At 44.9% G+C, this 26,774-nt stretch overlaps 1 protein-coding gene across 9 annotated transcripts in view; it reads left to right on the top strand.

The window, feature by feature from the left end:
- The window catches only part of robo1 (roundabout, axon guidance receptor, homolog 1 (Drosophila)), a 253,306-nt gene that overhangs the window by 116,982 nt on the left and 109,550 nt on the right, over positions 1–26,774 (top strand). For all 9 annotated transcript variants that reach the window (XM_044033010.1, XM_044033012.1, XM_044033011.1 and 6 more), the window contains one exon: positions 3,429–3,755. In XM_044033010.1, coding sequence (XP_043888945.1) covers positions 3,429–3,755 — 327 coding nt within the window. The remainder of the gene's footprint in view (positions 1–3,428; positions 3,756–26,774) is intronic.

Here is a 26,774-nt window from a genome sequence, read left to right as displayed (position 1 = left end):
GTCTGGACCCTTGTGGTCACTGGTTGTTGCTTTCGGGGGGGCGCTCTCCCGGTTTGTTGTTCATGACCGAGATTGGTTTTAGTGGACGAGAGAGAAAGTGAGAGCGAGAGAATTGTAGGGTTTTTTTTAATTACCTCCTCAGCGAGCAAAGCCTCCCTCAAGCGTAGTTTAACTTTGTGTAGATGTTTGTGTGTGTGAGTCAGGGGAAGGAAGAGAAAAAGAAAAGAAACACATATTGCTCCAGCATGGAAGAGGGTGAAGGGAGAAGGAGAAGTTTGGCGCCTGCGGCACCAATCGATCAGATCCTTGCAGTAGAAGTCCCTGCTTCCCTTTGGTGAAGCTGTGTATGGCATTAGCTCATCTCACATTCTCTGTCTGCAAGCAACGAGAGGGAAAAGGGAGGGCGGGAGGCCAGGGGAGGAGAGGAGAGGGGGATAGAAAGTAGGAGGCGAGGGTGGTTGAAAGCAAGGGAAGGGCTTTGAAATAAAGGGAGAGTAAGACATCGCCGAGCAGAGCGAGATTCTGATCTTCTGGGTCGTGAAGTCTATAATCTCTCAGATTTGGGCTTGTTTTAGAGGGAAGTTTGAAGACATGAACCTGTAGATGATGCGGGACAAGAATGCTTCTTTTCCCTCTGGCGAGAGCGAATGCTGCTGAGGTCAACGATGAACTGATGAATATGTATCTACCGGCACGCTCTCACGCCGTCCTCGTTACGTGGTGATTTAAACCCACCGTGCTTTGCAGCTTAGGCGATAAATTCAGATTATCGACGTCGTCGATTGATTTCAGGTCAGATTCGACGGTTCACGGTTCATAACGACAAGGGTCTTTCGTCGGACCGCAATGCGAACGCGACCGCGCTGTCAAACGTCGTGCGATACTTTCACTATCACAGAGAGTCGTATGTGTGAGGTCAGTAAGGTCAGAGGTCAGCACAGCAAAAAGCTGCATGGAAACAGATTTTTATCTGATCTTGGACCACATAAATCAGATATTCATGTATATAATCTGAACCCAATTCTGGATTATATGTGATTGGCTGGTAATCTGAATGCAGTCCGTGTAATCACGTACAGTGGAAGGAAGAAGAAGAAGAAGAAAAACCAGCCGCTGATCAAACACAGCGCTGCCTGCTGCACAGTGGGGCTGCGTCTAAATACTTAATGGTTCCCCCCATAAAACCCCAAAACTTCTTCGTCTTCAATTAGAGAGGAACTATCTAAATCAGGAAGGGAATGTCTTCAAAGTCCTCTTGAATAAAACATGTGCGTCTGCCGCGTCTGGTGAAAGGAGTGAAGTGTGAGCTCGGCTCCTTCAGGATGCCCCGGCTCAAGGTTCAGGCCTCATCGACACAAAGCCCGAAACGGACCCAGGTTACAAATGGGAGTTAATGACTCTGTCTGTGGTTCAGACGTCTTTCACCGCGTCTGTCTCTCCCGTCTGTTTGTGTCTTTCTCGCAAGAAATGCTTTAATCTCGACTCGTGCGTTTTTTTTTTTCATACCCACAGATTATCGACAGAATGGCATATAGGAGTAAGACAGTTTTGAGATCTCTCGGCAACTTAATCCTGAATAAATTATGAAGCGTCAGTTTATTTGCTTTCGTGTAAAAAATCTTTAAATCTATTGCAATACATATGCAACACCACATTAGCAGGTTATAATAGCAGAACATGGAATATATTACCCATAATATTACCATGATCCACTTTATATCTCCTATACGAGGTCTATTATGATGCCCAGAAATTTGACTCTCTCAACATTAATTGCCCTTTTTGTTTCAAATAAAAATATCTGCAAATCCTTTGTCATGAACCAGGATTCATTTAAAATAATAATAAAAAAGAAGACCCTTGATCATGATGTCCTTCATTGGACCAAGAGATTAATTATATTCCATTGACCGCGCTACACATTTGTGTTGAAGTTATTAATCTTTCCACAGAGCTGTCACTTATTATGCTGACTTTTCCGTGTGGCGACCAAAGGGAAGATGCTTCCTCAGCAGCAGCAGATTCCTGGGCTAACAGAGGGATGGGATGATGGGATGATGGGATGGCGGGGTGATGGGATGGGTGTGAGCGGGGCACTGAAACAAGGCAGGGTGGCAAGTTCACGGAATGCTGGGCGAATTAATTGCAGGCCTGTGCCTCCAATTAGAGCCGACTCTAGACTTTTTAATTGGTGCCGAATGAGCTCCGAAGGCCTGCGCTCTGAAATATGGCAAGGAGGGAATAAATCACTCCCTCCTTCTCTCTGTCTCTCTCTCTTTCTCTGTCTCACTCACTCACACACACACACATGCTATTGTGTGCATAGGAACACAATGCCGCCCCAACCACCAAGTCCCACCCTTCAGGAATTAACAACAGGAAGCTAATTTGCATGTAAAGCAGGTTTGATAGCCACAGCTGACTAGTCAGGGAGCAATAATGACCCCACACACACACACACACACACACACACACACACACACACACGACTGCTGTATTTTTTCCGAAATGTAATCAAGCTCCAGTTCCTAAGATAAGCACTGTGTCTATATCCTATCTTTAATCTCTTCATTTCCTTCTTACCTTTAAGGTGTGTCACATTCTTGTTTACTCTGTCTTCTTTTTTTTTCTTCGCTCTTTCATCTGAAAAATGACAGAGTTGAAAAGCAGCAGCAGCAGCAGCAGCAGCAGCAGCAGCAGCAGCAGTGCGGGGCTCTGCTCAAGGAGCTGTTACTCTTAATTAAAGGCTGACGCCTCCACACTCAGATTGCTAGTTTATTCGGTCCAATACTTATGTGCTTCACCTGTTATTGTATGGTAACGACTACGTGCCGCTGCTTCTGAACATCTTAGCAACATAATCCACTTTATTTTTTTGTCAAAATCCAACCTTTTGCAGCCGCCTTGCTTTTGTAGGACTATGTATGTAGTGTTTGCGCGTCAGGTGTGGTCTAAACTGCATCGCAGATTCAAAACAAGGCTGCAGAACATTGGTTGAACTTATTTGGCAATGTTTTTTTTTTTTAGGTAATGGGCTTTTGTTTATGTCGAAACATCATGCGTTAAATCGTATTTTCTGCACGTACAAGTCCTGCGTCTCCCTCTGGTCAAAGACCAAATAAAAATACCACGGTATTTTATGTGGCGCGACTTAAACGTCAATAACTGATGAACATGTGCATAAATGTAGGCTTAACTAAAGATGTGAGCGGAGGGCACAATAACAGCAGCTGCAGCGGCTTTACTGTCTGGGAAAATGATCTGTGCGAGGCATTTCAACGATGCCAACCCCGAGCTGCTATTAATTTACAGTAGTTGCCTTTAAAGCTGTCACAAGTGAGGCTGCGTCTTAGTCCAAATAGTCACATCAGAAGACGGGGATGACATTCCCTGCAGAACGTTCATGTTCCTTTTGTTTTCCTTCTCAGGATCCCGTCTGCGCCAGGAGGACACCCCGCCCCGGATTGTGGAGCACCCCTCTGACCTGATTGTATCCAAAGGGGAGCCGGCCACCCTCAACTGTAAAGCAGAGGGACGGCCAACCCCGACAGTGGAGTGGTACAAGGACGGCGAGCGCGTGGAGACGGACAGAGACGACTCGCGCTCTCACCGCATGCTGCTGCCCAGCGGCTCGCTTTTCTTCTTACGCATTGTCCACGGACGCCGGAGCAAACCGGACGAGGGCTCCTACGTCTGCGTCGCCCGCAACTACCTGGGCGAGGCCGTGAGCCACAACGCCTCGCTGGAAGTAGCCAGTAAGTGCAGCATGCCTCTTCCATGTTTCTTCCTCCGGCCTCGAGCGTGGGTGTGAATGGAGGAGTTTGGGTTGAGATGCCGGATGAATAGCCGGCTCCAGTTTCTTCCACAGTTTCTGTGCTGAATGTGCTCATTGAGTTGGATAATCTCTCAGGAGATGGGCAGGATGTGTTTGGCCCAGCGGGCTCTGCGAGCCTGCAGGGCCTTGGGGGAGAAGTGGCCTGATCACTCCGGGGTGAGTGCTCTTCTAAAGGTCCCTTGGTAGGTGGTCAGGAGCGACAATGACAACAAAGGCCTTTATGTTTTGGCCTTGCATCTGCTTTTTGTCAAAGAGATAGCCGTAAAGTGACGGTTTCCACTGGAAAATGTTCTATTTCATCATCTGCTGCACTTGTGCAATGACAGGAAGTGGTTTGAAGCATTCCTCTGGTCCTCGAGTAGACTCTGAGAGGACCTGGCAGTCGGCAGGTATGCAGTGTAGGAAGAGTAAACATCCCGTCTTTTCCCTGTGAGTGGTGATCTGTGTTGACAAATTTGTTCCCATGATGCTTTAAGAGCTGCTCTCATTGGTGAGGTCAGCTCTTCAGATATATTATCTCTTTACTCTCTTGCCTGGCTGAGGAGGAAGAGCTCAGATATCACTGCTCCTCTCGTGTGCCCAGAGGCTGTCACCAACAGCTCACTGTAATCTAATCAAGATGGGGAGGAAAGACTGTGTGTTACTTGTATTTGTCACCTCTTTGGAAGGTTTTCTCGCAGAAACACTGACTTTGTCAGGACCAGTAGTTACCCGTGGAGACCAAAACCGGGGAGAACCTCATTTCTGAGGAGCGGGTGAAGTTTAGAGCTAAGATTTGGATTGTGTTCGACTGTCCGAGGGAGCGTTCGTGTGTATACAGCGGCAGCACAATCAGCACAGAAGGTCAGCATGGGCACGAAAGAAAATGTGGAAGTGCTTGCGTTTGATCGTGTGAGATCACACGGATCTCACGGCGCTGCTCGTCTGTGGAGACACAGATGGAGAGAAAGTCTAACCCAGACCTAATGGTCCTTCATATGGTAGCATGGCTGCCCGCTGTGTGTTTTCACTTTAAAACCAGAGTGGGATCTTTGTAGTGTCCACATGAATTAAAACTGCTCTTTTTCTCTTCTTCTTTCCCCCACGATTCTGTTTTTTTTCCCCACACTTTCTGCCCTAAATGTCCATTAAGTTGTTAGTGGATGTCGTCCTGATAGAAAGGTGATTTTTTTTTACATTTTCTAGGGGGCGCTGTGGAGCCATTTTGCCCCGCACAGCCCTGTGACCCACGTCCGACTCCGGAGCTGTGCTTCTGTTGAAGAGCGGGCTCATTTCCGAGAGCGCTGGAGCATCCGTTGGCCGTCCGAACCCGTTAGAAGTGACTGAATAAAAGAACACACAGCACAGTGTATACTGGCTCAGAGTGTAAATAATAGTTTTCCCCTGTATTCGACGATATTTATTTCAGAGGTGAATTTTCTCCGTCCGTACAAAAACAAGACACTTGGCAGGACTTGTGAGGACCAGAGTTCAGAGCACCACTGGCTCGGTCTCAAGATTGGGGGCTGCTTTTTCTTTCTAAGGTTCAAACGGACCCATAATGACAAGCCACTGAGCTCCAGGCTTCTCTCTCCTCCTCGCTGAGCTGGTGTCTCTCGCTCCCTCCTCTGCAGCTCGTGCTTAACGATGTATAATTATGTTGTCGGAGCAACCGGGATGGAACCCTGCTGCAGAATAAAAAAGGATTTCTTCACAAGGGAGTGGGAAGAAACTACAAGCCATAAATCTGACCCGTGAGCACGTTGAGAAAGTTAGAAAGCAGTTTTGGATTCCTTCTTGTCATTAAAGATGCGTTTCATTGTAAACGGGGTGTTTTTACTCCGGAGGGAACCGCAGAGTTTTGACTCTCCAACGAAACTCCGCGTCAGGAAGTCGCGGTCGTAATCGTGTTTATTTTGCCGAGCTCTCCGTCGCTTACAGTTTTCACTTTTGAGAGCTAAAAACACAGCTTTTGGTGGAAATGTTCGCCTCAAAGTCTGGCTTTAGCAGTTTCCCCCCCTTATGCGCACCAGTGATTGTTAACATAATCCAAGTTTCAACAAGTCCTGTTTTGCCAAGCTAGGGAAGCCAACCCAGTTTGTTTGGTTTATCATTAACCACATGTACAGCGCGGCCCACAATCTCTCTCTCTCTCTCTCTATCGCAGCCTCTTAAAGAGAAGCCTGAGCCAAAGCACTCACAGTGAATCATGTTTGCCTTGTGTGTGTGTGTGTGTGTGTGTGTGTGTGTTCAAATAAGCTGGAACTATGGGATTCATTTACTCTTGAGTCTTGTTTTCTTTGTACACGAGGTGTAAAGTAATGAACTTCCTTTATGCTTGACTGCTATTTAATAAATTGCTAATGGCCAAATGTTTCAGAAAGTCAAAATTTGCATTCAAATCTAACGTTTTCAACCACCGTTAAGTCGCTAAGCTATGAAAATTAAAAAGTAACACGATAATAATGCTATCATACGGTTAAAATGATAACAATAATGGCCAAAACTATAGAAAATAATGATCAAATGTAAGGTTTATTTAGGACAGTGCCTCTTTGATCATTTAATATGTCCCATGCATATGAATGCACTGTGACATAACACAACACTTCATTCTCTGAGATAAGTCACAGCGCTTCTATGAATAGCTCCTTTTTTTTTTTTTTACCCTGGATGTGCCGATAGTAAAGTGAGGTAATGGACGGCACACAGCTCCACTTGAGCGGCCGATAACCTCAGGGCCGCTCGTCTAGTGGCCTGGCTGACTGCTCCGCGCTGACCGCACAGCGTTGGCTGCAGGCCTTCCACTCTCCGGAGGCACCGTTTTTTTTTTTACTTTTTTACAGCCACCACCAACAACAACAGGAGCAAAGGCTTGAACCGGGTCCAGTGCATATTCTCTATCTCAATTCTGCCAAGTTTGACTCTTGACTCTAACTGAATTTGATGCTTCTGTGAAGTCTCCGTCACGGCGGGGGAGCCAGCTGGCTTCACACCGACTCTGATTAGTAGGAGGGGAGGTTGTCGGATGTGTTGAGGGAGGCACGGTTAGATCCTGACAGATTCTGGGATTCTTTGAGGGTCATCTGCAGAGCGGGGGACAGTTGGCCGGCATGCGCCGCTCTGGCGGCACAACCTCTAGCGTCACCTCCCACTGATCGGATCCGTCGTCTGTCTCTGGTGCAGGAAATCCCTGGTACCACATCTGTCGGCTCTCAAAGACTTTGGGGGTCCCGAGTTGATCTACTCCCAAACTGAAACCCCCCAACTCAACTCTTGACACATAACATCTGAGGGCCGGTACACTCGTTTTGTCAGTCAGTCATCATCTAACCGCTTTATCCTCCACCAGAGGGTCGCGGGGGGTGCCGTGCCAATCTCAGCTACATCGGGCGATAGGCGGGGGTACACCCTGGACAGTTCGCCAGTCCATCGCAGGGCCACACACAACTAGAGACAAACAACCATTCACTCTCACACTCACTCCTATGGTCAATTTAGAGTGTCCAATTCACCTAATCCCCACATTGCATGTTTTTGGACTGTGGGAGGAAGCCGGAGAACCCGGAGAGAACCCACGCACACACGGGGAGAACATGCAAACTCCATGCAGAAAGGCCCTTGTTCCAACCGGGGCTCGAACCCGGGTCTTCTCGCTGCAAGGCGAGAGTGCTAACCACTATACCACTGTGTGGCCCACTCGTTTTGTATAGTATTAAAAATTCAGGAGCCTTAAATTACTATTTTCTCCAAACGCCACCTTTGCATTTTCATTTTCAAGCTCGCAAAAGCTTTATCCGCATGCTCCACGTCCTCTTCGCCGTTTTTGGCGTATATCTGAAACAGGTCTGGCATCTATATAAGAGCCTTTAGAGTCATTTTGGGGACAGTACCGTGTTTATGGAAAACCTTTTCATGACAAAAAAGGAAAATATCGAAGGGGGGAAAGTAAAGTTTCCGTCTGGATAAGGCCCGAGTTTGCTCCCTCTCTGTCTTTTCCAGACTCTACACTACTTTTGTCAGTTGTAAAGAAGTTGGACACATTAAAAGCGATAGAGATAAGTGAGGTGCAGCGGGCCGGTGGTAAAAAAAAACCAGGAGAGCTTAAACTCTGCAGAGTCGTCGGCGAGTTTGCTGGCGAGCTGCCCGCAGACTGGAGGCAGCGAGCGTGTAACTGCTCTGTGGCGCTTATTTTGTCTCAGGGAGGTTCAGAGCAAATTGGCGAAAAACGGCGCAGCCAGGATCTGCTTCATGAGTCAACATGTAGCTGAGGCGTGGGCTCCACACCACAGACTCTCCTCGGCCTCCGCTCTAATTTGTTTTTATGTCGGACCCTGTCCACAGTCCCAAAGCCCGGTGGTTTGTGTGGCTGTCAGTGAAAAGTCAAGTGTGTTAAAAAAAAGTTTTTTGCCTGCTGTCGATGGTCAAATGTTGTTAATCTTGGAATTACAGTACGCGGGGAAACAACTTGTTGCGACTACTAATCACAATAATCCCAGCAGGACACAGCGTTCAATGCGCACCAGATTGGATGCAGGAGAACCAGATTTGTGTCATGCATGCTGCGTGCGCTCTGTTTGACCTCACATGCGTTGTCCTTCAGGGCGTTTGTGCATAAATCAATGCTATACATGTAATTAAAGCCGCAGTATCTCTTTTACCGCCGCTCGATAACAAATTGACCTTTTTTTTAAGTACAGAACTTCTGTGACACACAGTAAGGTCCCACATCGACCGTACTCCCAACTACCTCGGCACCTGGAATAGAGAATTCAAATAAAAATACACAGCTGGCTCAGGTTTCATTTGAAAAAGCAGGGACTTGAACTAAAAGCTCCATTAACAGTGATTTATAGAGCCAGTTCCACCAGTATTGTTTCTCATTAGTCACTTGAAATACTGTAAGTTGTCTTAGTTTGGATGAAGATGACTTAAAAACAGCAGATGTCTTTTGTTTTTCCATTTTCCAAATAGCAGCATACGGTATTCAATGTTGGCATTCATTTAAAGTTGGTCAAAATCACACGATCGGTTGCAAAATCCCTAAATATAACATGAATGCTTGACCAAACACAGGCTTTAAAGGGACAGTGTGTAGAATGTAGCAGCATTTATTGCTGAAGTTGCATTTTTCCGCTGAATATCTCTCACCTCATCCTTCCCTAGTGTTTTGGAGAGAAAATGTAGCCTTCCGTTAGCATCAAAGCTCAAAACATGTTTAGTTTGTCCACCGTGGGTTACCATAATATATAAAATTCAATATAAAAATGCTCATTCTGGAGTAATGGGGAAAAAATAATCGTTTTGAGTGTTTTTTTTAAAGAATTACAATAAGTTTTCTGGTTTTTCACATGATCAAATGTGAATATTTTCTGGTTTCTTTGCTCCGTGTAACATATAAATCATTATTGTGGGCAAAACGAGACATTTAAAAACATTATTTCCAGGTTTTTTTTCAACATTGCTGACATTTTATGAGCCTGACGAGTAGTTGCAACCCTCCAACCGAGTGATTGTACACTTGGAAAATAAAGTTTGATCACTTTGTCGCCAATTTCTGCCAAATGAGAGCTAATTTGACCTACATTTCACACATCGGAGTGGAATTTTGAAGATAATAAGGTTGTGATGTCACACGGAATGAAAGACGCGGTACGGATGAAGCCCTGAGACTTGGACTGCATGCCGCGCTTGTTCGTGACCCCGTGTCTTTGACCCCATATCGACGGAAATATGCATAAGAGACGACGCGGCGCATAACGAGCCCGAAGCGCGCTTGTCATTCCTGCAGTGCCAGCAGTCTGGAGTGAGAGGAAAAGAGGATGCTAATGTCTCTTTCACTCATGTTATAAAAAATCTGTCAAATGTCACACTGATTTTGGGGATTTATTCAGACACACACACACAGAGTCCTCCCCCCCGCCCCCCACCAGAACCAAGACTGCTGGCTCGATACGAGGCCAAGCGGTGAAATCGCTCACCAAGGGAATGAGCGCTGCAGCAGTGGAGAGGAGCCAGAGCAGAGCTTTTTACACACTCTGTGGTGTTTTACAGTGAACACTGGCACCGCGCCGCTGAAGAGAACACACGTAGCGCGAACCGATTGGTTTCTGTGTGGAAATACAAACGGTTGGGGAGGAGGAGGAGGAGGAGGAGGAGGATGTGTTTTGGGAATGTGTGTGTGACTGTCAGTCTGTCAGCACGTGTACACACTGGTCAAAGAGTTAAAGAGGCAGGTTGTACAGACATGGCCGGAGGAGTCTGCATCCATCACTCACTGCTCCCCGGTCTCTGAGGAAGAGGAGGGAGACGCGCGCTCAAAAACTGTCTGTTTACTTCTGAGGAACAAGGGAAAGACTTTTTCAGACGAGTGATTCACTGCCGCTTCCACTTTGTCTCTTTATCTTCGTGTGTTATCAGTTTGTCACCGGTGGAATTTACTGGAGGAGGAAATTGCACCATAAAACAATAAATACAACCTGGGTAAATAAGGTGCTTTTTTTTTTTCCTTTAATGACAACTTAAATACCTTTCAGAACAGGTGGAGCCTGAGTTGTCGTCTCTGGTATAAAAATAGAGAATGAAACGCATCGACACACAGCTGCTCCACACAACGACCTCCGCTTCCCCCCCGCGTGTATGTGCGCGTTAATTTAGGATTTATTGTGTGTAGGTTTTTAGTTGGAGTTCATCCATTTACACATGTCATAGCTTCCTTTTCTCCTTCTTGTCACTATAGTGACTGCTTTTTCAGCTCTGCGTAATCCTTGGCTGTGGCTGCAGTGCAGAACACATGGGCAGGATGCTCGCTGCGTTCCAGGATAGTGAAGTATGATATTAACAACGTGAAGTGGCAGTCTGGAGGAGATAAGATACAGTATGTGAGCTCTTCAGTTCACTCGTTCCTTTATCTGGAGGACCACTAATAGAAGAGGACTTTTATTTCCTCTCTTCTTAAAAGTCCAGTCTGTAACAAATGGACGGGGGGCTGGTTCATTGGCAAACATTGCATATACTACTTCATAAGTATGTTTGTATAACAGCTTTTTAAAAATGATTTTATTTTTATAGCCTTGGAATAAACCTTGTGGAATAAACTCCACATTTTAATGTTGAAACTTGCCAAACAAATGAAGTATAATGGCTGGAGAATGAGGGAACGTATAAGTTGTGAAAGTTTACAAGTGTTTACTTTCTGGTATGCAGAGTGCTATGTCGTCTGGCTAGTTTGTCCATTCCAGCTTTCTGTAGAAACACAAAGGCTTAAGATGGCGGCCGTTGACTTAAGTCCCTCATAAAAGGCTTATCTTGAGGCTACGAACGCGACAGGATTTGTTATTTCAAGTTATTACATACATGCGGAAGCTCCCTCAGCTAATTCAGGCTAGCTTGGATCTGCTAAACTGTTCCCAGATGCAGTTAGGTTAAGCTAACGTTGTCACGTCGGGCTAACTCGGGCGGTGTCTTGTGTTAGCCAGGACGCTAAACTCCGGATTCGCCCGCTATATAACGAGCAGTGTGGTATGTTTGTGTTTATGTTTAAGAGCGTGTCTTTGAGGCATTTTCCCGTGTTTCTTTGTGTTTGCCTGTGATCCATGTTTGATAAATGTGTGTGTGTGTGTGTGTGTGTGTGAGAACCAGATGAATGTACGCCGCTGACTCTAATCTCCACTTCTTCTGCGGAGACCCTGGCATTACTCTTGCTGTGAGGCGTAATCTCCTCTCAGGCCTGAGCCTCTCCTGTGGCTGGAGAGGCCGCGCGCGATATCTGGTCATATGACGAGGCGTTCTGCACTGAGGACATGCTCTGGTTATTAAGCCCAGGTTAAGCCTTTACTTGAAACCTTCTATCATGCGCCCCGATCCGAGACGATGGAGTTAGGGAGGATTAAGAGGTCGGGAGACGGGAACTTCAGGGATTTTCTGCCAACGTTTTGCCAAAGTTAGAAAAATGTGCTCATGGGGCACGGTCAGTTAAAATGAGTTGAGCCTGCACAGACCATAACTGACTCACTGACTCCTCCTCCCCCCCCACGGAGCACCCCCCCATTTCACAGCCTGTTGGTACTTTCTCAGGTACGCTCTAACTTTAACGCTGAAAGCTGAAATCTAACTGTAAAAGTACAAAACAAGAGCAGTGAACTGTCAGGCACCAAATTTGGACCCAAAATACGAATGAGTATTTTAGTCATAACATGGGTACGAGTAGAAGAGAAGAACTCTTTTCAAGTTGATTTGTAGTTTCTACTCAGTATTAATGAACTGATAACTCAGGAAACAGTGTGTTCTCATGCTATATGCGCCTTTATTTAATACGTCTTCCCATCTCTGCTGTTCATTTGTTCCCCCGTTGCTGTGTCAGTGTTGCTGTCTCCTGTGAATTGATAGATGGGGGAAGGTTGAGGCGGAAGCGAGACGGAGGCTGTATTTCTAAGACATCTATGAGCGTTGTAGCATGTTACTGAGCCTGGAGCGTGACTGGCAGGAGGAGCTGGTGAGGTAAGCAGTCGACCCAAACACTGATAATGATCTGTCTCCTGCTATCTGACTGCAAATGACATGCAGTCTGCTTGTTGCTGACTGCGGATGCTCGCCCCGCCATCAGTCACTGACAAATGCAAAGGCGGGGTGTATATGATGGCATGCAATTGTCATCTAATTGTCCTTGGTTGCCGCGGAAGCTAATCTGATCATTAATGCAACAATTGGGAGAAGACGTGAGTCTTGAAATAGAGGCGGCAGCGAGTGAGCGTTGTTATGCTCATTATCGCGCCGTCGCTCCCACCGAAAGCTCTCTGTTATCCCGACCTTTCTGCAAAGCGCGCGGCGTTCGTTTTGTACGAGGTCTCACGTTACAGATAACTTCATTACGACGGTGTTATTGTACTAATGACGAGGCACGGGAGAAGAATGGATGTGCAAGAACAGCCGGGGCGTCTCTCGTGTACAGTGCAGTTAAATACGACGCTACAAAGCTTTTAACAGCACATAGTAACACGACATAAGCTTGGGGCTAGCTTTATGCTAACAGAGCATGAATTCTCTTCCGTCGTCAGGCTGAAATTGCAGTGTTTTGCTTCCATTTTTGTTGTTCTTTTCTTTAATGTAGTCGAGAAATTGGAAATAGCACAATTTCAGTCAAAGTAAAGTCTAGTAAAGTGTGGTTTTAGTCAGACCAACACAGTCATTTCTGTAAACACAAGAACCGAGTTTGAATTTCATATTTGGAAGCACTTGTTGAAGCACCCGTCTCATCTTATTAACTCCGAAAATGTAGTTTACACACCTCGGGCTGGACTACATGTGCGGTGAACACAATTATCCTCCCTTGTGGAGTCTATGTAAACACACACAATAGTCTAATTAGGAGCGAGAGGAGAAGGGTAGCATGAGTGGAGCGGTGAATGGAACAGATACACCCTCACCTCCTCTTTGTGCCTGCTTGACCTTTTCCAAACAGGGTGTGGCAAGGACACAAAAGGATCGCCGTGTAACCGTATACTGCGGAGCGCTGGATAAAAGACAGACAGGGGGACGTCATGTGTAAAAGGAGAAAAAGTGGAGAGGGCCCATTCAAAATTCAAACAGTAGCCAGTGTCGCTGTGGGTAAGTTTGAAATAGCTGACATCTGACGCAGTGAGGCCCGGTATTGTGTGACCGTAGTGCTGCTGTTATAAGCTCCGGGGTGACATTTCCATTCTCTCGTCCAGACCCCCATCTCTCTCTCTCTCTCCCTCGCTCCCTCTCTCCGCCTCGCACTCGTATCAGATTCTAATCTGTCAGTCGGTGCCTCAGCTCCATTTAGACGATTGGCTCCAATCTGATGGATGGGATAGTAAGCCCTTCAGTCACCGAGTGGGACCGCCACTTTTTCCCAAGGGTTAATAAAGATTCAGCGTGTTAACAGTTCGGGTTTAGTGGCAGGAATTGAATATAGTTGCCCTTAAGTGTATTGTGTAAGGTTTTTTTTGCATCTAAGAAGAAGCCTTTCAGATGTATTTATAGGGTTCAGGTGATCTCATACTCAGTATTAATTACTGGCCAGGATCACTGGATCGGATATCGAGAAAACGAAATTATTTAAAATCTGAAATGATACACAAACCCTATCTATGACTTAAGTGCTTGAATAAGCACAGACAGCACGCCGTAAGAAGAGATGTCATGTGACCAGCGCAGTTGGAGGATTATGTTTTTTTACATTTCTGGTTGTGGCTTCCTGATGAATGCATCAGCGCTGATTTAAGCTGTTTATTATTGAGACATCTCCAGTACTTGATGAGCGGGCCTTGCCCGACCTGAACAGACGTGTATTTGGCGCAATTGAAGTGGAAATTTACTCCGGAATTGAACTGCTTCACCCTCATAAACCCGAACGCATGAATCAACAAAGATAGAGGAACAACAGAGCGAGTTCTGACTCTCTAAAGATGTAAAAGTGTTTTCTGGAATGTGAAGGCCACCGTAGTTCCCTGATGTTTCCAAGTATTGTTACTTTGGACCTCAGAAAAAAACGCTTTGCTTTCCTCACAAGCATTTGGTTGCAAATGATCTAAGGACATGGCCTTTTTGCGTCCAGTCTTGTTTTTCCCCCGCCAATGGGATTAGGGGAGAGTGCCGACTCTGCAGGTGGAGCGGTAAGTTAATTTACCCCACTGTTTGGAGCCATAATAGCTTATTGATTGCCTGACAGAAATGCAAGAGGCAGCGCGGAAGGGCACAGAGAGGAGAGAGAATAAGTTAATCATCGCTCACCATGTTGCCCCGATTTAATCACATTACCCAAGGTTCACCACTGCCATGTAAATTCACTCTCAACCTCGGAGGAGTTTGAGTGACTGCTCCGAGGAGCTGATTTCATGAAACCCGTCCCCAGCTGCGGTCTTCTCGGTGTCGGACCAGGACTCCCTGCCATGCTCAGTCCGTCTCGGTCCTCCAGGACTCAGCCTTACCTTCCCAGGGGCCTCGCCCCTTAATTCATGCTAAGCCGTTGGGGTAATTTTAGCAGCGCTGCCCAGCGGTGACCTCCATCTGCTATAGTGCTGCTCAGACTAGGTTTCTGCGATGCAGACCATAACATTCATTTCTTCCATTAGTCTTTCTAGGCTGTGGAGTGTGTGCGTTTGTGTGTGTAGTATGAACAGGAACCCACCGTGTGTGTGTGTGGGAGTGTGTTACTGGTCCATTAGCAGTGTCATCAGGTACATATTCTCACTTTGGCCTGTTACCTGGAAACTACATATGGTGCTCTAATTTGACCGAGAGAAGGCCTCCCCATATCGTGGGCTCCGTTCAGACCTGTGATCTACATGAGCACATGGACTCTCGCAGGCCTGAGAGAGTTTGTTGAGTCGTGGTTATGCTAGTGACCTGGAAAATGAATGCATTTTGTAGCGCTGTACTCGAAATTATGCAGGGATTTGCAACTCTGCAAAAACAAAGAAGAAGAAACGAGTGTGTTCACCTTTAGGTTTTGCACTCCCACCGATGCCGATGAGAACTAACGTTGGCGTTTTAGGGGGACCTGAAAATGAAATGTCAAAACACCGGCCTTGTGTTTCCATGTCGACAGTGAACGCACCACTTTTTGGCCCCAAAAACCTGAACCAGATGGCAGATGACTCCACTTCTTTGTCTCCTTTTTCGATGCATCCATTTAACAGCGTTATAGCGCCACCTACAGGCCTGGTGTATGTACTACAGTGTTTTGAGTTTTTGGCCATAAACACTGGTGAAAAAACTAGTTTGAACCTGGGTTTAAATGTGTTTTTTGACCAGTTGACCATTGCATATACCCCAAATTGTACTATGATTTAATAAAATAAAAAACGAAATGACTCACCATTACTTACTCTCACGTATCATATTAGCAATAAAACTAGGTTTTTACTGGTGGTTAGACTTAGCCCATGCTTGAGCCTGGCTTCTCTCACCCAAACAATGGCACAGAGAGGAGAGAGGTGAAAGGCTGAGATCATGTAAACACACACAGAGACACACACAGAAATGTTGACCTTGCACCTTATCAAACGCACACTAACGCTTGGCCCCATGCCCCAACTCCTATCAGCCATCAACAGGAAGGAACATCTGGTAAAACCGGCCCCCAAAATCTAAAACCTCATCGGGACCAGGACCAGGACTGCAGGTACAACGCCTTGATGCGATTTAAAAATAATTGCACGGAATGCAAACGCTTTTACGAGATCAAACGCGCAGAAGGAGCGATGGGAAGGAAGAACAAAGGCGTCGGCGAGGCTCATAGTCAAAGAGAAAAACGCGGACAAGCTGCCATTAAGCGTGGGATGAGAGTGGAAAAGGCTGAGGCTCCAGTTGGACTGAAAGTCTGTCTTGGCTCGCGAGGGGAAGATAAGGGGACAGGTGGCGTTCTGTTCCCTCAAAGATCTCCGACAGCTGGCAACTCTCTTGCTGTATAAGCGCGCTGCCACAGAGTGTGTGTGCGTGTGTGTCGTAAAGAGTTTGTGTACGCGTGTTTGTGGCCGCTTGTGTGTTTAAAGGTACGTGTGCCTGTGTTTGGGGATTCCTTTCAGCACTCGCCAGCTGAGGCTTCTCCCTAAAGTCTCCACTTTTATGCCGTCCTTATTTCTTTATTTCTTTCTTAAATTTGTGTCTTCTTCTCCCTCGCTAACCCCCGCGTGGCATCGGGCCATTTTTAGATCCGTCTCTCCTGCTTGAAGTGATTCTTACCCTCCCAGTGTTATTGAGGCTTTAGTGTGTGGCAATAATGTGTGAAAGCACAGCAGGTTGATTCCTGTTCTGATCCACTCGCAGCTTAAGGCGTGGCCGTGTGCCTGTAGCTCAGGTGAATGTTTATTTTCTGTTGCTACTTTCTGAGCTCAAGCCTTCTCATGTGCCCTGTCATGACAGAATAATATCAATGTTTGCTTTGTCAGATTTTTATCAAATATGACAAATGACATTCTATTTTTGGCAATTTAAGGGCTGCTTATGTGGGTACAGGCCGTGTTCTGACTCGACCAGAGAAAAAGGAAGGAAAGATACAGGTAGATAAAGAAAAAGACCAATACTGTATCCACTAAATATCATTTTTGAAGGTAACAGCCACTGGGCCGCCGGATTTGATCCCTATTTATATGGAGAACCTTAGATTTTCAATTTCCTATTAAATGAATGACCCACTGGGCAGTAAATGAATATTAAAACTAACACAAAGCATCAAATATCCCACAAGCACAAAGAAAGTCACGATAATTCAGTGTCTTAAAAGGTTTAAAAATACAACTCTTACACAAACACCACACACTTTCCACGTCTACTGCTTTCTATCCCCGTCACAGAATGTCAATATTAACACTTTTTGTGGAGATTTTTGTTCCTAAAACGACAACAACAGTCCACAGACGACACACAGAATGTCAGAAAGTGTCTCTGCCCACTAACGCTCCAATACAGGATATATTACAAAGCTGTGGAAGGAAATTTGCCTCTGCTGTAGGCTGCTAATATTCTGTATAATCCCCTTTCTGCTATTAAAAAAAAAAAAAGAGTAGATTAGTGCAAAGTTTGCTTTTCTCATAAACCCAATTTCATGACCTATGAACACTATTTTCCCTGTGAAAATAGGCACCGGGGTCACAAATGAGCCCAAACAAGAGCGAGGGACTTTCAATTCTTCAGCGTTGGTTAATTCAGAGGGTTTTTTTAGTGTTGGCTTTGGTTTGACTCCACATCGTCTGCTCCGGGGTCGACGTAGCGGGCAGGAGGCCGCGTCGTCTCAGTGGCAGGAGGCTGCTTTCGTTTGCCGAGCCGAAACAAAAGGAGAAGTCTTCTGAAAACCAGGCCGGAGGCGCGGTTATTTGCTGCTGGCAAACAGACACTGTCCTCCGTGGTGGATCACTCGAGTTGTGGCGTTTTAATGTCGCTCTTTAATGTTAATTCATGCTCTTACACCATTGTGCTCCGGCGGAATAAAGATTTCCCCTCCAAGCGCTGCCTTTGGTCAACACAAAAGGAATCCATTATATTGATTGACGTCAACTATTATAAGTGTTCTTCTCTTTTTTCCCCCTTTCTGGTTTCTTTGAAGTCCCGACGAGGATTTCCACCTTCAGTGGAAGAACAGTTGGTCTGCACCTGATCCATTGATGTTTGTCACCCCACAGGTCACCTTGACCACAGTATACTCTCTCTCTCTGTAGCCTGGAAGGTTTTCATATGCAAAAGTGACCGACATGTTTTACAGATGAAAGGCACCATCTGTATCGCACTCTCTAAACGTATTATACTCCCCGTCTGTCCTGATTGTAAGCGATAGCCGCCGCCGCCGCCGCTTCGGAATCATCGTGTATTCCTGATCCGATCAGCCGGTAAAACAGTCCCATAATGATATTGAATATTCCTCCAAGACCGTAATCACACACATATTTCATCACTGAGACTCACACTTCTCGCGTGAGTGTTGCATCTCGTCAGGTAATCATTCAATTTACCAATTACTGAGACACTTCTGCGGGTCGATACTTCCTAATTGCTTCGGGCATTGGGAAAATGCGTCTCTCCTTTTGAATAGAAAGTCAACTTTGCGCTTGCAAACAAAGGGTTTATCTAACAATTACCTTCATTACAGATCGATCACTCGTCTCAAAAACGTGGTGGGAAATCGTGAACCTCTCCCCCCAAACTTTCTGCACTCTTTTTGAAAGAGTTGTGACCCAATTCGCGAGAATCTGTGCAATAATATTAGGTTTCAGGAGTACTTTCGAATCGGAAAACCAGACATTCCCGAGATATCCATGTTTAATAAATGAACTGCTGCGTCGTTCAATGAAACTCTGTTTCATAAATCTTCATAAAAAAAATCTCCAATGTCCCAACCCAGTCTGTGGGAGTCCCTGACGTCCTCATGTGTTTAGTTTGGTCCACAAACCTAAGACGTTCAGTGACACATCCACCAAATCGCTAAGTTATTTATTAATCACCGCGGCTCTATTGTGTACTTTCATGATTTTTCACTCTGTAAGCGTCTGCTCCTCTTAAGGTTTGGCTTTAGTTTAGCGACGAGTCTCTCAGCGCTTTATTCCACACGACTCGGACAGATGCGGTCATTTTGTTTTTATTTTATTTTTTATTTTTTGCTCTGCCACAAAAGGAGTTTCTGCTTTAGTGCTTTCAAGCTGGAAATGTGTCAGAAAATATGGTTTCCTTTGGTCCCTCGCGACAGTCAAACCCCGGAGGCAAAGCCACATAAAGCCAGCTTTGTCCTCACAGACACACAGATGTTATTATAGCTGTCCTCATATAACTATAAATATCAACTGTTATTCATATTTAGCCATAAAGTTGTAAAGGAGTCCTATAACATTCACTCTGGCACTGGAGGGAAGGAAACTGTCGGCTCCTTCTTCTTCTTCTTCTTCTTCGTCTTTTTCTATGCGTGATGCAAATGTGTCCATGTCATGACAGCGTGTGGTCGTCCGTCACCGATCCTGTGGTTTTTAGACCTAATGTGTGAAGTTTTCTGACGTCCGCGCGTCAGGTTGTCATTTAATCTCTATGTTCTTTGTAACCTTAACACAAAAATACACAGAATTAGATTAAAAAAGGAACAAAATGATCCCTTCCTCCCTCCCATGTTGTAGAGCAGCGGTCAACTGAAAAACAGATTTATTTCACAGAATTTCACAATAAAAGTGTCTGTGTTGTTGTGCATAGTCAGTTAGTTATAGTGCAAAATGAATCTAATACTAAAAAACAAAAACAAAACCTCAATAACAAATAGCGAGCCACATGGGCTGGAGGGCCACAAGTTTGACACCTCCTGATTGAATTGTCAACTTTTTTAATAATCGATTAATCGGTTTTAAGTTTCAGCTTCTTACATTTTCTTCTTTATTTCTTTGCTCGGTTTGTGGACCAAATCAACAGCATCATTTCCACGTTTGACAAACACTGATCGTCATTTTTGAACGTTTTCTGACATTTAATGGACCAAACGATTACGCCGATTCATTGATTATGGAAATAACCGTTAGTTGCAGCTCTGATTACCACATGAAATCTGCTTATAGTGCATTGGACGGATAAGAACTTAAAGATATGTAGTGTTTCCAAATATGTATATATTACACTTTTATTAAAATTGGCATAAATTCCAGTATCACGTTGTTTCAAATTGTAATTTTGATTCAAAAACAATATATATGTATATTTATGTATATACATCTAGTACTACATGCACAAAATATACATTCAATCAGGTTTAAATGACCGTATATAGTTTTCACAGCGCGAGGAATTGGTTTCTGGTCTTTGATTCGCCTATAAAATTAGATTAGAGAAGCAAAATAAATCAATATTAGGAAAAAATAGACATAAGAAGTCTTTTTTTTTTATTCACAACAATCAAATAAAAGGTGGTCGAACTTTAAGGGTTTTTCCTGTATGATTAAAACAGCAGGGCGTCAGATTATGATAATGTCAGTGAGACGGTGTCAGGGAATTCCCGGGAGAGATGCAAAAATCAGAGGTAAAGGGGGAAAAAAAAAAAAAATCTCTTTTGTTGTCTGGAAAGTGTCAGAGAAGAAGAGCTGGAGGTTGACCGTCGGCTCTTCACTCCACAGGGCCAACAGGCGGAGAGCAACATAAACCCTTACAGCGGGTTTTTAAACAAACAAAAGTCTGCCTGTGTGTGTGTGTGTGTGTGTGTGTGTGTGTGTGTGTGTGTGGCCTCTCCCTCACCCTCTGCTTCTCCACAGCGCTGTGTGTCGCCATTTGATTTATCTCTGTAAGGTGAGATAAGACTCTCTCCTGCGCTCGACTGTTAATCCTCTCAAACCAGCAGCATCTATCCAGCTTGTAGCCAGAAGATTTACAGGACCGAGAGGGCGGAGTGGCCACCGAACACAACACCTGTGCTTCCTTCACTATCTCAGGAATTCACTGCAATAGAAGGAAAACCTTTTTTTAATCCGATTTAAACAGTAGCTGGGGCCACACGGTGATACAGTGTGGCCCCAGCTTCCTCCCACAGTCTAAAAACATGCACGATTGGGGATTGGGGGTTATTGGAGCCTACCTTTTCACCCTGTGTCTGTTGGGATTGTTCTCCAACGTCCTCGAGAGTCTCGTGGAGAGGATAAAGTGGTCGAAAATGGGTAAAACGGTAATCCCAGGCAATTCATCCTGCTGATGATACGTCTTCTACGTCATAAGCACCAAAAACTAGAGGTAGATCAATTAATCCTGTCCAAATACTCACTTCATCCTCCACATGAGCTGACATTGGGTAACCACTGCACCGACCGTGTGGCCTAATATATGAATTGGCTGAAAACCTGATAAAAAAGCTCTTTGGTGCATTCAAAAATCTATCTTTCCACTAAGTGCAGATGTGAAACACAGATTGGTGAGACAGCGATTTTCCATTTCATTTGTTCTTATTAAACTGTTCTATTTTATCAAAACTGCTTCATATCGGGGCATCTGCTGCCCTGAAGATCACTATCATAATTGCCAGTAGAAAAACCCCATAACGGTCGACCTCTATGAAAACTGGACACAATACAGTAGTCGTGCTTGATCAGCGCCAAAAACTTGCCACTTTGGGGACTTTATTCATGCTTTGATGTCAAGTTAAAACACTGTCGGCCTGAACTCTCGTAGAACTACGTTAAACAGATGCTCGCTTAAGTTTTTCTCTCTCTCTCTCTCTCTCTCTCTCTCTCTCTCTCTCTCTCTGCAAACGATCACACATGAGTTTGCGAAACAAAGTGAGACAGATGAGACCCGAGGGAAAATCTTTCACCGGGGATGTGTGTGGATGTGGAAGTGTGCGCACATGTGCGTACTTGTATGTTATGTATGTGGATGTCGGGGCCAGAGACTCCAGAGAAAACCCATTTATATCCCCAGCATTCCTGTATGCAGCGGGGATCTCCAGCATCAGCCCGTCGCGCTGACAGCATTCGTTTGTAATTGGTCAAACGAATGTCTCTGGGTGAGACACTGGGCATGAAGTCGGGAACAGTGTTCTTTAAACATGGACAGTGAGACTTGGGGGCTGTCGCTCATTTGAATCCACATTTATGTATAAATTTTAAACCTAAAAACCTGCCTAGAAGTGCATCACATTGTCACGCTGTGTTTTCTGCAGGGAAACACAGTTTCCGTGCAGTTTTTTTAGCTCGCAGAGACAGAGATGAGCTGTTGGTCCACTGCTGTCTCTTTGTCACGTCACAAACTTCTATTTCTAGCTGTAAAAGTCCATCTCGATGTGGATGAAAAAACTAGTATACACAATTCAGGAGTTCCGATTCAGGCGGAGGAACTTGACTGACCGCCCCAATACTTTTGTCCCTCCAGTGGACGAGTTTGTTTGAAGGAAAAGCTTGTCGTGATAATATCTGCCCTTGTAGGACGGAAATAAAACAATTGGATAAGCCAATAAAACCTTGTTGTGCTAAGAGTGAGGCTCAGGATGGGAAACGCACTCGGAAAAAGTGTTAAAGGCGACATAGAATGCTTGTATCACACATATATGTTAGTTATGGAGGTCTACTTACATATATGAACTTGTTTTCATGGTTAAAAACCTCCTAATCGCTGCAAACCAGCCGATCAAAATATCTCCTCACTGACGCTCTCGTCAGCCGCGCTGTTTCAGACCAAAACCACACCCACAGAACGTGGACTGTGTTGTGATTGGCCAGCCAACTAGAGCTTTCCCACTGTCCTGTGATTGGCCAGGTACCTGGAAGTGACGTAATAGATAGGCCAGCTCTCAGATACACAGCTCCCTCTCTGGCACGGTGGATGCTCTGCATCTCAGCAGCTACAACGAGAGTAGTTCTTCTTCTTCTTCTGCGGTTGAATGTACGCAACCGGATGTGCCCGGACACCAGGAGGCGCAACGGTGGCTGAACTGTTTGTTCTGAAACTTTAGGGTTTCATAAACGAGGTAATGACGCAGATACACGCACACAAACGCAGCGTTAGTTGGAGCTTCCGGTCTATGTGGGCTTTAATATTGTTGAGCTGCAAAGCGACGAATGTCATCGACGCAGTAAAACCAACTCAACTGCACCATTACGCAGACGTTTTTAATGAAACGCTCCAAATGACTCCCCCGGTTGCACTTCACGAGACTCCCTGGTTATTCTTGGAGGCCCGAGCGCGTGCCGAGACGTCCGGCGTATATCTGACGTAACAGCAAACATGACACGCTTACAGGTTACGTGTTACAGGACGGCGGATTTTCACAAAGAGCAGCTGTCAGGTTCCGACACAGAAATGGAAGCTCTTGACTTGTGCAGCATCTCAATAATGAAGGAGACAAAAAGCAGGGATGGAGTCTTCTGAAGAGCACTTGTGCTCAGGACACACACTCACACACTCGCACGCCCTCACATTCAGCCGCCGTCGCTGCTAAAGTGGGCTTTTTACTCGACAGTAACTACCATTTACATCGCTGCGCTCCCAGTGTGTATAACTCTGACTCAGTATTCCAGTCATTTTTCACTCAGTGTGATGCCTTTCATTACGCCGGTCCAGGTGATTTTCAAATGAGGGATGAGGATAAATCAAGAAACAGTTTATTCTTCAGTCTTAAAGGGACAGTTCCGTTTATTTTTAACTGTCTTTAGTGCGGCGCTGGCTGCCTGGAGGGTAAAGTAAAAGAAGAGTTTAGAATATTTTTCAGCACTGTAACACTTCCCTTTGGCGCTGTATTTTCACAAAGTCTACCTGTGGGTGTAAGCCCTACAGCAGTGAAGCACTGTGGCCCAGCTGTTTGGGACGATATCGACTTACTTTGGGGCCCTCGGGCTCTGTGCTGTTTTTTTGTTTTTTTTAATGAACTGATTTGAGGGAAGTTGAAAAAAGTTTGATTTGATTTAGTTGTCGGTTTCTTAGCCAATAATAATGTTTGTTTCTTTGCACATTATTTATTTTATATTATATATTTTTTTTAATATATTTTTATATTATATTTATATATATATATATATATATATATATATATATTTTTATATATTATATATTTTTTTTATCATAATCAGATTTGTGCTTTTCTTTATTTTATTTGCTATTTTCTTTCATATAATTGAGTTTGATTTGGATTTGGGGGTTTTGGACAAAAAAGTCAATCCGGTATAAATTGATTACGGTCTCTGTAAGTGTGAACACGCCGACTAAACACACTACACCTCCACTTCAGAAAAAACAACAACCCTGAACTATCCCTTTAGGAATTTAGTTTTCAGCAGCAGTGTGGTCTCAGTGATCTGGACTCGGCTCTCGCTGGCGACTGGTATCTGTCAGTGAGAGAGTTGGAGGTCCTCAATCTCCCTGTCCTTTCTCTCTGACCTCCCTCCGTGCACCTTTAATCCCGTCTGTCTGTGTTTATAAACTTTATACATTTTGACAGCCGGTGTGGAGAGAAAGGCATGTTGGGGTGCTCTCTCTCTCTCTCTCTCTCTCTCCCTCCCTCCCTCTCTTCCTGAGCCCCACTTCCACCACTTCTCAGCCAGCAGGGAGACACACTTCAGGGGCTTAAAAATAATCACACACTGTTTTCAGTGAGGGTCTTTCTAATTGAGCCGGGACTGACCCCAGAATGTGGTCTGGTTTCCATCCCTGCACTTGATTGAGACGGTGGGGGGGGGGAAAGTAGACAGGGATTCTTATTTATTTATGTTTGGTCGTCCCCTGTTTCGCGCGGCCCCGCCGTGGATTAGCACTCTATAGAAGGATCCACAGTGGAAGGAGGCCCACACTTCCTGGACACAGTTGGGGGGGTGGAATGTGGAACACACAGCCAGGCCCAATGGTGCGGGCTAGTGTTTCACCATTTGATGCTGTTTCCGCCATGGTACGGTTTGGTTTGGAGTGGTAACGCCCTGGGCCGGGCTTGGGTCTCGACTGAGAACAGTACCTTTACTTGGTAGGCGGTGTTTGGACTCTGTCCGATGACCGTGTGTCATGACGACAGACAACAACGCTCAACAAGACATCAAGCGTTGTTAATTACGCCGATCACAGGGGATCCTTCTGTCGCCCAATCAGCTGATTGTCCTGAACGTAACGTACCATTTCAAGGGAAAATAGCCCCAACCGTTCCATTTGTTGGCTCTCTTGGAGCTACTTTGGTACTATTCCAAATGGCAACCCAAAACAAAGTACTGTTCTGTACCAAACTAAACTCGGAACGTTCCACTCGCCAGTAACGCCAGTAAACACAAAGTTGATCTTTTTTTTTTAGCTCTTCTTCGGTCCATGAGTGGACACCAGTGTGATTGACGGCTAGTATCAACCAATAGGAGCCTGGTTGCAGGTGACATGAATTTCTGGTTGCAAAACATTGCAAAAGACACAAATCGGACGAATCATGATGATTAAAACGTCCATTTGTATTCACAGTCTATAATTTCATTCAACTTTTAGCCTTATTAGTGTTTTGTACCTCTAAAAAAAGAATGACATTGACATTGAAGATCACAGAGTAGATTTGTGACTGCTTCCTGTTTTAAATGCAGCTCGCTGTCAGACACTGAGTGACGTCTAAATCTGCTGCCTTTTATTACAACTAAGCCTGGTGTGTAATTGAATATTAGTTAAATCCTCGCTCTGCTACTAGAGATTTGACCTTAAAAACCTCCTAAATGTGTAACTCAATTACAGCACCGGCCTCAGGCATCACAGTTGGCCTCCTACGATTGTTCTTATCTTAATTTAATGACATCATTAAAAGTTTGTATTTGAGGCTTCGCTGGAGGACGAACGGCGCAGCTGTCAAACGCGCTCCGTCCACGTCCACGACGCGGCTCCTTTTTTTTAACGTGGATGTGAAGCAATCCTTGTCTGTGAAAAAGCTCAGCGTATTAGTTCTGTATGTATGAATAAAATATCAAAGCTGCTTTGTTAATCTTTCCTTTTCTTTTGTCTCGATATCAGCGTGGCCTACATGGTCTGCTACGTTTCTCACTGAGGACAAAAGTAAGAAGTTCTGTTGTTAGGCGTGAAGTTAAATTATGAAAAAGTCTGTGGGGAGATAAAAAGAGAGATATTTTTGCATAATTGGCTCCAGTTTTTTTTTTTTTTGTATTTCACTTTGCCGTCTCTGGAGCTAACGGAGTCACGTTAATTAATTTCAGCTCCGAATGAATAATTCCTTTCTGTGTTTTATTGATATTTGTTGTCGTGGATTGCCGTGTCTGCTAATGAAGTGCTTGTTAACGAAGGTGACACCCGAGAGGTTTGCAGAAGACAAATCGGTTGTTTTTCCGTCATTACATTTGCCATTTACCACAGAACGAGCCCTTTATATTTCAATCGGAAGCAGAGCCATCTTTGTTTTCAGGTGAGGTGAACGATGTTAACCCTCTTGTGACCATTTATTTTGATTTTATGGCTCAAAAAGGGGTTCAGTGAGTGAGTTCTTCTGCTACCTTTTTTTTCCAAGATAACTTTCGCTTTCCATATCTGGCAGTTTTAAGAATTACGGTACTGAGAAGCTGATAAGACGGCTACCGTAATGACAAGTATACGTTCTCTGCTTTCCGGTATCCATCCGTCTGTCTCTCTTCTACAGCTTCATCGTCCACATGAGGGTCTCCACTGTGTCAATCTCAGCTGACTTATAGTTTTTTAATTTTCTCGATGTCACAAATTGTCTAGGAGTTACGGTAATGAGAAGTGCGCACGCCAAATAGAAGGGTTCACCTGCGTCCTGCAACTTCACCAATAGATGTCGCTATACCCTACACACTGTACCTTTTTAAAACAACTGGAAAACATTACGAGATAGAGATGGGTAACAATTTGAGAGCCAATCTTAAACCATATAAATAAACTATATAATAAACTCTTCGAGTGCTTTCTCTAAGAGTCTCTATACCTCATATTATTTCACAATATATGAGTGTAAAGTAATATTCCACCAGCGTGTGAGCAGTATCGACTCAGAAGTGATTTATTGCCGTGC

The sequence above is a fragment of the Solea senegalensis genome, linkage group LG8 (genome assembly GCF_019176455.1).
Source record: "Solea senegalensis isolate Sse05_10M linkage group LG8, IFAPA_SoseM_1, whole genome shotgun sequence".
NCBI lineage: Eukaryota > Metazoa > Chordata > Actinopteri > Pleuronectiformes > Soleidae > Solea > Solea senegalensis.
The sequence above is the reverse complement of the archived record's forward strand: the minus strand, read 5'-3'. Positions and strand labels throughout refer to the sequence as shown.